This window comes from Eupeodes corollae, chromosome 3 (assembly GCF_945859685.1).
Source record: "Eupeodes corollae chromosome 3, idEupCoro1.1, whole genome shotgun sequence".
Lineage (NCBI taxonomy): Eukaryota > Metazoa > Arthropoda > Insecta > Diptera > Syrphidae > Eupeodes > Eupeodes corollae.
This window is the reverse complement of record NC_079149.1, coordinates 115,928,250-115,942,047: the sequence shown is the minus strand read 5'-3', so window position 1 is coordinate 115,942,047 and position 13,798 is coordinate 115,928,250. Positions and strand designations below refer to the sequence as shown.

At 30.2% G+C, this 13,798-nt stretch overlaps 1 protein-coding gene across 2 annotated transcripts in view; it reads right to left on the bottom strand.

Annotated features, from left to right (window-relative positions):
* Window positions 1-3,454: 3,454 nt before the first annotated feature.
* LOC129949320 (cytoplasmic protein NCK1) overlaps window positions 3,455-13,798 on the bottom strand; it is a 52,899-nt gene continuing 42,555 nt past the window's right edge. For both annotated transcript variants that reach the window (XM_056060708.1, XM_056060709.1), the window contains exons 2-6: window positions 10,381-11,220; window positions 9,753-9,957; window positions 6,083-6,428; window positions 5,583-6,008; window positions 3,455-5,507 (exon numbers count right to left, since the gene is read on the bottom strand). In XM_056060708.1, the coding sequence (XP_055916683.1) occupies window positions 5,298-5,507; window positions 5,583-6,008; window positions 6,083-6,428; window positions 9,753-9,957; window positions 10,381-10,816 (1,623 nt within the window). In that variant the 5' untranslated portion in view covers window positions 10,817-11,220 and the 3' untranslated portion in view covers window positions 3,455-5,297. The remainder of the gene's footprint in view (window positions 5,508-5,582; window positions 6,009-6,082; window positions 6,429-9,752; window positions 9,958-10,380; window positions 11,221-13,798) is intronic.

The window sequence follows — 13,798 nt, the reverse complement described above, 5'->3', positions numbered from 1 at the left end:
GTTTTAACTTTTTTAAATAGCTCCTAAGAGTATTATTTTAATTCAATTTATGATCTTTGTTGATAAGTTTTGGAAATGGAGCATTGACCTCTACATCAAAACGTATCAAGCGTTTGTGGGACATCCAAGGAATTCACTAACAGCTTAAAAAACTTGGTCGGTAAAACTTCTTTTTACCTTAATCACAAATCACATTTAAAAATTATGGACTCCTTATGGTGTCGGAAATAGCTTTAACACCTTTTTTCTTTAAATTTTGTGTCATACATTTACACAGTTAAAAAGTTCATAAAATTAAAAATTACCAATCCTTTAAGATATTCTGATTTTTAAAGAATGGTTGATATTTTATGAAATTTCAAGAATAAAGTTTTAGATTTTCAAATAGTAAAGTGTTGGAGAACAAAGCTATTCTTTTTTTACATTGGAAGCCAATAAGATAAGATTTGTAAGTGCCTTATTAAGGGGGTCATCCCATGTGACGGCCTGTATTTTAAGGAATTTGTAGGAATTTTTTTCACGACCTGTAAATAGATACAATTTTATTAAGTTTATTATCATTAACATAGTTCGACACTATAAATATAAAATTTGAATTAAAAATATTGTAAAGATCACGAGTTACACCGGTGTGAACAACTCCACCTCGAAAAATGCGCTCGCACTTTCTCCACGATTCCGGCTGATTGGCTTATCTAAAACAAAAAGGGTAAACGTCGTTTTAATCTGTGAGCCTAAATGCTTGGAATGAAAATAATTGGACTTTTAGGAGACATTTGAAAAAAAAGTCGCGAATTGTGCGTTTTGTTTTTGTTTTTGTGCTATAAAAAAATTTTTGGGATTTTTGATTGTCGATAGTTCATTAAATGCGTTTACATGTGCTGAATCCAACACATCAAATTTCAAGCCAATCGGTCAAGTCGTTTTTGAGATACGATGGAGGAAATTTTGAAAAACACAGTTTTGAGAAAAATTCGTTTAAAGTTTCAAGTCCTCTTACTATAAAAATATCAACTTACCTTTCAATCTGCGATGCCTGGTCCATAGAGTATTCCTTCCTCTTCTTCTTGAAACTCTTTCAAAGCAGATTGTTCAGCTCTTGAATTAATTCTTGCTTGTTTAACCGCATCATTTTTGCGCAGCTCAGAATGTGAAATTCGCTTTTCATCACGTTTCTCAGCATAAATATGGGCTTCGCGGCCTAAAGGGCATCCCATAACCGACATTACTTTCAAAACCTTCATTAAAGATTTCTTGAATAACCTGGTCCTTTTCCACTGATTCCTTTTTTGTTTTATCTGTTTTAACAACCCGATGTCGTATCTTTGAAACTACTTCGAAAGTTGAAAAATCCATTTACTACCGTTTCTAGACGTACTAAACTAGCAATTTATGAAAAAAAAAGTCGATTTTTTGAACCCATCGCATGGGATGACTCCCTTAACGTAACAATAAAGCATACCAAGCTTGCCTAACCATCGCGTCCAAAAATCAATTCGATATGCTTCGATTAAAAGCAACCTAACTACCATTTTTGAGATCTTCTTATAAGGACAAAATGTCAATGCTTCATAAAAATTGAGTAAAAAGAAAGATGACAAATGCAAAAGAAGTATTTTAGCCAAAAACAGTCAAAGAATAACGATTAAATTGACTTTTTAGATCAAACTATATTGATTGTGTTAAATGCACAAGGTTAAGACCTGAAGCTACAGCTTTACGTACAAATAGTTGCAAAATTGTCCCTTCAAGTTTGGTAAAAATGTGTAATATTTATTTTACATTCAACATATTCATTTCAAAATGTAATGGCATTTCATTTCACTTTCAAATGAAACTAATAATACAAACTTTTAATTTTCTTTCCTCTCTAAATAATTATAGTATTAAGGTCAGGTCATAAGAACAAAAGTAAAAAATTGATTTAAAAAAAAAATCAAACTCTAACCCATAACCTATATCTCCTAAAGCATTTAAAGATATTTAAAAATAATGGTCTTAATTTACTGTTATTCGGCTAAATTTCAAGATTAACAGAAATAGCATTACCATCAAAATATCACTCACATCGAGCGCACCTTAAAATGTCATTTTACTTGCAAAAATAATTTGCAAGACTTGCATTATTTTTTTACAGGCAAATGCAAGGAAATTTGAAAAATTATAGTTTAAGCGGAATTAAATCGGCTATAAGTTGAAAAATACTAAACCGATTTGAAAAAATGAGGTGTCATTTGATAGATAATTTTGTGACAAATAATATAAATTTAAAATAAGTTAATTAATTAAACTAATTAAATGACTTTTACGCTGAAATGTAAAAAAAAGTATTTTTTTTACAAAACTGGTCATAACTTTTTTATTTTCGAACCAATTTTCAAAAATCAAATTTCATTATATTTTTAACGAAAATTCAAATCTTTTGACATATAAAACATTTTAATCCACCAACCACAAGCTTCAAAAAAGAGTTTTAAATGTTCGGCAAAATAAAATTGAGCAAATTTCTAGGGTATAGGTCGTTCAGATTTCTGTGTGGAAAAATTTGGAAAAAAAAATAAAAATCCTTCATAACTTCTCCAATTCTTATCTGATTTTTAAAAATGAGACATCGAATGAAAGGTAACAAAAAAACAACTATTTTCCAAAACAAAAGGAAGGTTAGTTCTGTTATGTTATCCTGCAAATAATACCATTTTACTCCTTAATCTTATTTTCCTGGAAATCTGGAGCGAATTTCAAAAATGTAAATGAAATCTTGGAATTATTATTTTTACAAACTATCTAGTTTTTTTTTTCAAACAATAGAATTACTAAAAACTTTAGCAATCTATTTTTAATATTCAAAAATAAGATATTAAATGGAGGGTAATAGAACCTTTAGAAATAGTTCTAAAAATAGTATTTTATGTCCAATCTTCTTAATCAATATCGGTTATTTAAGAAAATAGTTATATTCCACTAACCATGGCTACGTGGGTTGCTCTGTAAGTACTATGAACAAAAGCTTCTTTAAGGCCTTTATTTTAAGTGCAAAATACTTTTTAGATACTTACCGAAAATCATTCTCAAAATATATTTTCTTCTAAAAAAATCCAATTCATCAATAGACAAATTTCCCTATAATAATATTGATTCGTATTACAAATTTCGAGCACCATCTATTCACTTTTTATAGAGATGCAGGGTGGTTCTGTTAATGTTTAACTTAAAAAAACATTGGATTTGGACTTTGAAGGAAGTTACTTTAGAGATCCGGATGTAGATCCGGACTATCTTTCAAATCGATCTAAATATCAAATCGATCTAAATATCTAACTACTACGTTTGTTTTGATTGGGGGCAATAATAATGTGATGATTACATCTTAAAAATAAACATACAAATTGATATGAAATCACAGTTCCGGCCATTAAAGTAAAAATTCATACAAATAAAATTAAACCACAAAGAATATATTTCGTATTTTTACAAAAAATCTTTATTTATTGAATTATTAAATATTTCTAACTTATGATGTACATATTTTTCTTCTTTCTTACAAAAGACTGCTTCTTTTTTTTTGTATAATTATTACTTATTTTGTTGTTTTTTTTCTCTTTAACTAAACTAAATGATATTAAAATAAAGTTTAAAACAAGAAGATTAGAAAATTATTATAAACTATATCTTTTTACACAGAATTCATTAATAATAAATTTAAAAATTTACATATACTAGTATGTATGTATGCTAAAGAAATTTTATTATTTTATTTTGTTTTGTTTCATTTGTGAATGTAGATTTTTTATAAATTCATAAAGAATCGTTTACTAACTGATATAAGGGATTTTTTCTTTTGTTTTTAAATACATATTAAATAAAATAGATTCCATTTTTCTTTTTTTTGTTTGTTCTTAAGCACAAAACAAAACTTTTTTGTTTCTTTTTTGTTTGTTTTGTATTTTGTATAGCAATAATAATAATAAATATTTTTATGAAAAAAAAGAAACAAGTGAGTTTGTCTTTAGTTTATAAGTCTATATATGTTTTTTTTTGTAATTTATTATAGATATTATAATTTAATTTATATGCATATGTTTTAATATCATTTTCTTCCATTTAAAACTTTGTTTTGTTTATAATTTATCTGTAAGAATAATTGTTCTTCGAGTTTTGTGTGTTTTTTTTTTTATTTATTCGTTTAAAATTAAAATTTGTTTTTGAAATGAATAATAAAAAGCTTCGCATTTACAAAAGAATTAATTTTGTAGTTTTAATGTTTTTTTTTGTTTTTAATTTAATTTAATTTATAACAAAAGCAAGGAATTCAGTTTGTTTTATCTTCTGAGTGATAAGAGTGCTTATTTAAATTTTTGTTTCATTTAAGAATTGTTTTTTTTTGTTATAATTATTATTTTCTATAATATATAATCCATATTTATATTTTTTGTTTTATGAAATGATATTTATATTTTGTTTGTTCCTAATTGAAATGTAAAGCAATTTGTATTAGCAAAAAATTTACAAAAATATTATTTACTTTGCATTAGAGTATATGTGTTGTTTAAGTTTTTATGTGGTGTGTTCTTTTCTTTTCCTTTATTTTACTTCTTCATTTCATTTCTTCCCGCCGCTGTTCGATTTATATTTTAATTGTTTTATGAATAATTGTATATTATTTATATATGTATAAAAGATCACACTACGAATTAAAGGGGATGAGAAATAAAATAAAATTGTATTTCACTCGAATTATTGAGGGAAGAGGGGTTCTTCTATTCATCACTACTACTCTCAATTGTCGATGTTTTCTTTTTATTTATCTTTAAGAGATTACTTTCACTTTTACTTTAATTAATTTAAAAAACAAAATAAATTCATTTATACAACACAGCTCACAACTAAGCCCTTATAAGAAATTTGAGAATTATATTATATTTGTTCACGAATATTAAAATTTAAAACTAAAAATCCTTACACTTAAATATATAAATTAAATATTAATCTAAAATAAAATGTTTACGTTCTAGTATTTTTTTGTTTCTTTGTTTTTGAGGGTTGATGGCCGTTTTTGAGTTTTCATGTTTTTGTGGTGTCGTGTTGAGCGGGTGATCTTCATACTTAAAAAAAGAGTTTTAGAGAGATAGATACGACAGAGAGATAGAGAGTTCGCGAGAATGAAATACGTTTTTTTCATTTTTTGTTGTTATTATAATTAGATATTATGGTAATTAGTTTGATGTGGATATTTTTGTTTGCTTGTTTTTATTTAATTTTTATTTTCAACTTGATCATCTTCTATTTTTACTTTAAGCTTACGTTCCATTGGCTTTGGGCAATGGCCGTACTAGATAGAGTTTTTCTCCTTGCTTGTTTGTGTAGATGGGTGCTCTTTGGTAGTGATCGACTAATTGGTCTAAGGTGTGGAATTTACGCTGACCAATACAGTACATGCCATTTTCAACATGCACACGAAAGTGTTTGTTACGGCCTGGCGCTTTAAGGGAAACCGAATAGTCACCCATCTGAAAATATTAATTATTATTATTATTATTAATTTGAATTTTCTTAATTAAATATTATAGATTAAAACTACATACATTAGTCTCGCTATCTCGTATAAGGAAATCGCCATCATGACCATGTTGATTGAGAACAGTGTCACATTGACTGCGCGTTATAGCGCCATAGTACCAAGATTTACCAGCTAAATTAGGTCGTTCCATTGGTGGCATTGGAGGTGATGATTGTGGTGGCATATTATTAGGCATACCATCGTTTCGTCGATCAATTGAATCACCACCACTACTGCCACCACCAGCACCATTATTACCACGATACGGCGTAGCTAGGTAATCACTAAGCTCTTGTAGATAATTGCGTGGAACTAAACCAATTTGACCAGCATTGTTGCGTGCTTTATACCAATCGGGATCGGAAGACGGTCGATCGACGATTTCTAGACGATCACCTTTTTCAAATGATAATTCTTGATCGTTATTTGATGTAAAACTGTAGAGAGCAACCTGTTAACAACAAAAAAAAAAAAGAGAAATATTTACTATGGTAACATTTTAAATATGAATTATTTTATACTTACCACAATATCAAGAACATTCTCAGCCATCGCATACGTATGGATTTCACCATCATTATCACAATCTTCGGTTGTATAATTACTGGGAAACCATCCAACAGCATTGCCACTCTGTCCTCGCCACCATCCATCGTTAGATTTTTCCAAAATCAAAATACGTGTACCTTTCGTCAGGGACAATTCGTCAGCTTGTTGTGCTTGATAATTGTATTTTACAATTGCCGTACCAATAGCCTCTGATGGATCGGGTGGTAATCTTCTTGACATTGTTGGACTTTCGATTTGTCGTGAGGGCGAACAATTAGGAAGAGTTTTTGAGCCAGAACCTTTTTTCACTTTTTTCTTTATGCTGTAAAAATTATAAAGAATTATTAATTTCTTTTCGTAATTTTTTCAAAAATGAATACAAAAAATATTAAAACAAAGCATCAAACAAGAACATTTTGGAATATCATAATTATGATTATATTTATATGGGCTACAAAATTTAAAACAGAGTTGATATGCATAAAGTTTGAAAATACAACGACTAATGAGTAAGATAATGTTTTTTTTTGTTATTATTTTTTAAGATTTATACAGCGATTAATTAATTAAAAATGATTATGTATGACGAATGAACTTGGCTGATAGCACAATTAAGTTTTATGAAATTTTATAGAGAACAAAATACATGAGTTAGCTATATGAACTTTATGAATATAGATTGCAAAAAAATAATTGCTCTCAAGAAAGCTGAAACAGTTAAGCATTGGATGAGAGATAACGAGAAATTGAACAACACAAACGATATAGAAAAATGCTATTAGAACTTTAAGTACAAATTTTTAAATTCCGCAAACAATAAAAATAGTTCCTTCTTTAACTTTACTTGAAATGAGAAAAAACTTACTTTTCTCATATATAAGAAGTTCGTCCAATTGACTCTTGGATATGTGACATTCAATTAACGAATTACTAGGTAAACTTCTAAGCTTTACAAAGAGTGGAACCTTTTTAACTACAAATTAAACAACTTATTTCTCTTGATAAATTTTATTTTGCATATTAGCTCCGGTATAAGTCAATTGGACATTATTTAAAATGTGGCATGCATTTCGACTTGAAAGTGCTGTAAGTGATGTTTTGAGACTCCACTTAGGAGACTTTTACTATAACGATCAGTGATTTATTTGCATTAATCTCAGAATGATTTTACGAGTAGGGAAGACTCTTATATCAATATTTAGACTATTAGATTAAAACAACTAATGGTCTTAATGTGTCAGCTTTTCAATCAGCAGTCACTTTAACCTTTCCTCAATTACTAAATAGATACTCTTAAGAATCTTGCACATGAGCTACAAACTGAGCTATGGATGTTCGCTTATTTTGACTTTTCTTTTACATGGGCTTTATTTCTGTTCGCAGACAGCAACGAATTGAATTACCCTTTTCTCCATATTTTCTTCAGCCATGATCTTTCACACAGAAACAAAACAAGATTGGTATAATTTTGAGGTTCTGTTGCTCGCGAATAATTTATTCGTTGTAGTGTGGATGGTATGTGGAACGCGAATAGAGTTTGATAGTTCGTTGCAACAACACTGCAATTCGTTACTACCAAATTGTTTTTACAAAAGTTTCTTACTTTAGAGAACAAAATACAAATTTTATTATCCTAAAATTAGTGCCAATTGGTTTCTTATAATTTAAATGTGTTTTTGTTTGCAATTGACTTTTTGAAATGTGTAAAATCACGATTGTTCATCCATTCGTTGTTCGCTCTCATGTGCAAGGACCTTTATATATAAATTGAGGAATTTATTCATTTGTTTATTTTTTTAGCTCCAAAAAAAGATTCATAAGTTGTTGTCTATGCTTTGGTAGTTGAGATTGTCAAAATGTGTTAACATTTCTTTCAGCAGGGTATGGCAATAAATCAGAAATCGTGGAACACCTGAACAAAGCTTTCAAATTGTGAAAATTTGCTTTGAGATATTTAGTATGAATAATCGAAATTGGAAACATCATCCATCCGTATTTCTTTCGAAATGAGGAGGATATTGCTTTATAGTGAATGATGAGCGCTACCATGTGCCATGTTGACAGATTTTCTGTATCGAAAAGTAATCAGCGACCCAACTTGGTTAACAGCCCGTTTAACCATCGATTAATTTGTATTGAATTTTGCGATAATCCAAGAATTGTGGAATTTTTCGAAGCGGACATATTTATTCAAAAAAAATTAATACACAATTTGGACTGTTAAAATCGTATTAAAAACAAATATCATGAAATAATCTACGAATTTACAGTGATAAATTATTCATTTCAACAATATTTCAGTCTTGTATTATTATTTAAAGTTCTAAAGCTTAAAAATCATACAAAATGTCAAAACATCACATCAGGCATGATTGAAGCTCGAGAGCTAATGTTTCCCTTATGATATAAAATGCCACAATGGAAATAAAGGATACCACTCTAAGGCATCTAAAGAATTAACTTCGACAAAAAAAAACGAACACACATATCAGGTGAATTGAGAACGGAATAAAGTTGTGGAAAGGAAATTGAAATGTTCAAGATTGACTGACGTTCTCGTATATACCAACAAATCCTTGTCACTGGACATGCACAGGACAATTGTGGCCTTTCCTTCAAGGTATTACGAGTAACTCCATACAAACAGCAAGGACAACAAAAGCCTGGATTAGCTTTTATTATTGCATGACCTGAATTTCATGAAAGAAAGTTTACGAAGAATAGAAGGAAACCAAAAGGAGTATAAATATATTATGCACTGTGGTTTGTTTCATTATATCAATACGACTTTAGCTTGGATTTGTGTCGAATATTTTTTTTTTTTTAAAAGACATCCTGAAAACTTTTTAGTGTCTATTAAGTTCTTGGATTTATTATGCTTAATTGAATTCTCATTTTTGAGCCATTAAATTTCGTATAAATGATGTTTTAATTCGAAATTTAAATGGACTTCAAAAAATTACCAACACAAGCTCAACCAAAAGCACATTGCTTTAGATATAACGCTATGGGTGCAACATTAAATTTAAGAACTTCCTGCTATAGATTCAGTAAAATTTAACCAAGCATTTTATAATAAAATCCATGAGAGACGATTAAGAAGTACCGAAAATGGGTGGATATTAAACTTTCAACTACAATCTTTGGTCAGCCATTTACTGCTAATAGCTTTGGTTAGAGGTCAGTTAAAATCTTTAGGGTATTCGCAAAGCAACCATTTTAATATTAAAGGGATAGGGTTAACTTGCAAGATGGAGAAGGCATGTCTATAAAATAGGGACACTACCTACTTAAATGTAACTATTTACTATTAACATTCTTATGTGTGGTGGATCTAAGTGTATTTAAATAACCAAACCAATAATAATTTACAAAACAAAATTACATAGCAAGCAACTTAAAATTTAAATAAACTTAATTCAAAAACAGACCCAAACAAAAATAACACACATACAAATAAACAAAATTAAATTGAAAATATTATCATCTACAAGGTCTACAGTAAAAAAATAAATTAAAATGATTTTGTTTTTAATATTGTTTAGGGTTAGTATAATGATATAAATTTATTTAATAAGAACTTCTCTAATTTAAATGTATATTAATTGTTTTTAAAGCATTTTATAAAACATATAGAAATACTTACCTATCGAAAAGTGATGGTTTTTCTTTTTTAACATAATTACTAGGGACATAGCCAGATTGATTTCTATTATTTTGCACCCGCCACCAATGTTTAGAATCGTCCAATAGCAGGTAGCGTTCATTTTTCCTTAGGTCTAATTCTTGTGCTCCTTGAGCTCCATAATCGTATTTGGCTACTACGTAGCAAACGTCTTCCTGTGATTTTCCTGCGAAAGATAAAAGCGGTCATTTTGAGTGTGTGGAACGATTTTTCATTAAAGGCTTTGTTTTTTTTTTTGCTTTTTTATTCTGCCTAGGTTAACGCTAAGCATAGGTTCCACAGGCGAACACATGCGATCCACATGAATGTCATTTGTGGATCTCATTCAGGAGAGAATTTAATTTGATTATTTCTCATTTTTTTCATGTGGATTGCATATTAAGTGTTTACCCATTGATAACAATATATTTAAAAAAAGAACAAAGCTCTATTAAAAGTGATGGGATGAATGTAAGGATGATGAAATCCTGTGTCCACCAATTTGAACTTTTTGTTTTTTTTTTCCTTTTGGTTTCTTTCATTTGGGAATATGTGTGGTGGATTGTTTTTTTATGTTTGCATTTTATAGGAACGAATTTGGTTGAATTACCGTGTTTCATGTTGCCCGCCATCGATTGTGAACCACAGCCGAGGTTGCCACCACCAATGCAGTCGCCTCCGTTCGAATTTGTATTGCTGCTGAATGTCACACTTTTGTGCGTGCTACAATTGGACGCCGACGATAAGTTACGATGATGATGCTGTTGCTGATGATGGTGTGGGGCCGGTGAGCCGGGTGGCGGTGGCACTGGATAGTTTTGTTGCTGATACGACGACGAGGACGACGGCTGGTATTGTGTAGATGCTGGTGTAGATGCTTGAGAGTGCTGCTGTTGCTGATGCCATGAACCAGTTACACCAGCACCGCCACTTGGCAAATAGTGATTGCGATTTGCTAGCGCTGCTGGAACGTTTGAATTCGTTATTGCTGCTGTTGAGGAGGAATCGGGGATATTGCGTGCAAATCGTTGGGGATGCTCCAACATTCCAGCTATAGAAAAAGTTTGGGTATTGTTTTTGTGTTGGTTTTTGAGGGGGTTATGTTTTCTGTGTGTGGTGGTGGTGAAGCTTTTTTATCTGAAAAAAAGCAACTCCCGCCCTCTTCAAAAAGTACTAAGTTACTCTTGTTTTTAGTCCTTGATTGTTTTTTTTTTTTCAAATTTTTATAAATTCCCAGCGAATGGAATTCTTTGCCGGCTGATGCGACAAAAGTAGATAATTGTTATGTTGATTAAAACTTTGGCTCCTCTGGATTTGATTTGATGCGCTTAGATTTGAATAAAAGTGGTGGTCGACAACGACGATGATGCTGCTGATGCTGATTCTGAAACTGATGATGATGTTGTAGTTGCTGTGCGGACTTGCATATACAATCCATGGAAAATCATTTCTAAAAGAGAGTTCAAGAGAAGAAAAGAAAAAACAAAAATTCAAAAATAAAATAAAAGCCAAATAAAATAAATATAAAGCACAACATCGAGATAGCGCAATTGTTTCGCAACAAAAACCAAAAACAAAAAATGTTTTTTTTTCTTAATTGTTTAGAAGCTTTTTTATCTTTAACATAAAACAAAAGTTTTGTTTCTTTTTTTTAACTGTTGTTGTGAGCCTGAATATCTGTGTCTATCTGGAAGTTGTATGTTGCTGTATTTAAAGTTAATGTATGTTTTTTTTAGGTTTTTAAAATAAAAAGAAATGTTGTTGGTTCTTTTTTTTTCGACGTATTCTCTTGGCACAAATTTATGTCAGGAGGGCAGAAAATATAGTTTTATTTTTGTGGTATTTTTTTTAAGTTATGAAAATGTAATGAATTCTAGTTCAGTTTTAAATGCAGTTGAAAGTTCATAAGATTATTGAGTACATATTCCGAGATAAGCTCATGAGAAATGGTATTTTGAGAAAGTTCATTCATTTGCACACACATCACTCCAAATTATAAAATGCATCAAAAAATCTTTTTGTTTTGAATCAGCTTATTTGTAGATGGTTTCATAAGGATAATAAGAGTTGATGTTACATATGATCTATAAAAATTACAGATTAATTTTTCAGCTTTTAAAGGAATGTCATGCCTCATAAAATTTACTTGGAAGGTAGTATCTCATTTTTTGGTCAAGAAACAAGCCTTACGATCAACAAGAGCAAAAAGAAATAAAATGTCAATTGATAAAACGATCTCCTTGTGGGACAAGAAAGACATTTATAGGTACTAGCAGTAGTTTCTCTAACTATGTGTGTTTGAACGTAGTAAACAAAAATGAGGATTTTTAAGATGTTGCTAAGCTGAGTCAATCTGAATAACTGACAAATTATTTCGACCTCCATCTAGTAAAGTTTATCCTCTAAAGCAAAAGTTCGTTGAACCTTAAATAAAGTTCAGCCAGAATTTTAAGAATTAGAATAACCTAAGTTTTAATGGGGCGACTTTCCATTACCGCAGCACGAATTTCCTTCTGATTTTTTTTGCACAGTTAGGTAGGGTCTCAATAGAACATCTTTTAAATATTAAGGCGAGGAAACAACTTAGTCATAGACAAAAATATTTTCTTTTTCGGGCTTAGCCGTACTTTTTTTGTATTGCATTTTTTGAGCCTAAAACAAGTTTTTTTTTAATTGATAACAGGGCGTACTAACAGCTAGCCCCTGCTAGAGCTCACTATAGGATTTGGGGTGGGTGCAATGGATTTATTTTTATGAAAACATCAAAGTTAAAGATGTCATTGAGGTTACATTGAATGAATATAAGACAAAATAGAATTGTGGGTTTGGCATCGGGTGCATTTCGAATTTGATTTATTTTTATTCATTTCAATTCTGAATAGTTTTAAAAAACAATTTCGTACAAGAAGTTAAAAAAATTCAGTTTAATAGAAAAAAAGGACGTGGCAGTGATGGGACTGCGATTTTTTAATCCATTTTACTATAGAATAAAGGACGATGAGACTATTATGACAGGAATAAATGAGTGAAAGAAGATCCAACAAACCCCAAGTTTAGTAATTTTGACAGCTGTCAGCTTTGAACGAGATCAAACTGTTGTTATCTTCTGTTTTATGTCGTTTTTTCTTGTGATAAGCTGGAGGTTTAGTTTTGTTTTAAGTTTAAAACAAACATTTCATATTACTACACAATCACATCAAACTTTAGAATACAAAAAAAAAATATCGGATGGGATTCCGGATCGGAGAGAAATTTTAGATTGCAAAATAATAACGACATTAGTAATTTTAACAGCTGTCAAATTTAAAACACATTGATATCATTTTTCTTTACTGATGTGAATAAGGCTTTATAGATCATATCAACAAGTTGAGAAAGAGGAGTAGGTGGGGGCAAATGGTGTACTTGCCTCGTCATTTAAAGATATGGCGAAGTTAATTATTTATCTTGTTCTGTCTAGTTCAATGAAAGAACACCCCCATTCATTGACTTCTTTTTCAAAATTTTGAAGTTCAAGAAACTTTTTCTTAATTTTAACCATAACCACCATGACCTCGCCTACTTCCTGTTAAAAGATGTCCAACTTATCCTCCAACACCCTTGTTTTCTTACCTAATTTAAATTCCATTTTGTCAAACATTATAAAGTCTTATATTATTATTGTATTCTACAAATTCTTACTAATTAAAATATCTATTTATTTTTGTTTGTTTCATTTTTACATGCGTCTAAATCTACATAAGAGATAAAATCAGTGAGTTGTTTATTATTAACGCAATAAATTGAACTGTCACATCAAAAGATAGTTTCACCGTGTTGCCCACTCATCAATCACTCATTTTGCTTTGAGAAGTGAACGCACTTCTAGCTTGAAACTAAGCATAAAAGATGGAGCAAGGTGAGGGAGGGATCGGTCGGTCCGACGACGACAACGGGTGGTGGGTTGACTGCATGTCTTGTTTTGTTTTTTTTCTCAAGCTGCCAAATACCAGAACCCATAGTAAATCTAGAAAATGCATCAACAAAGT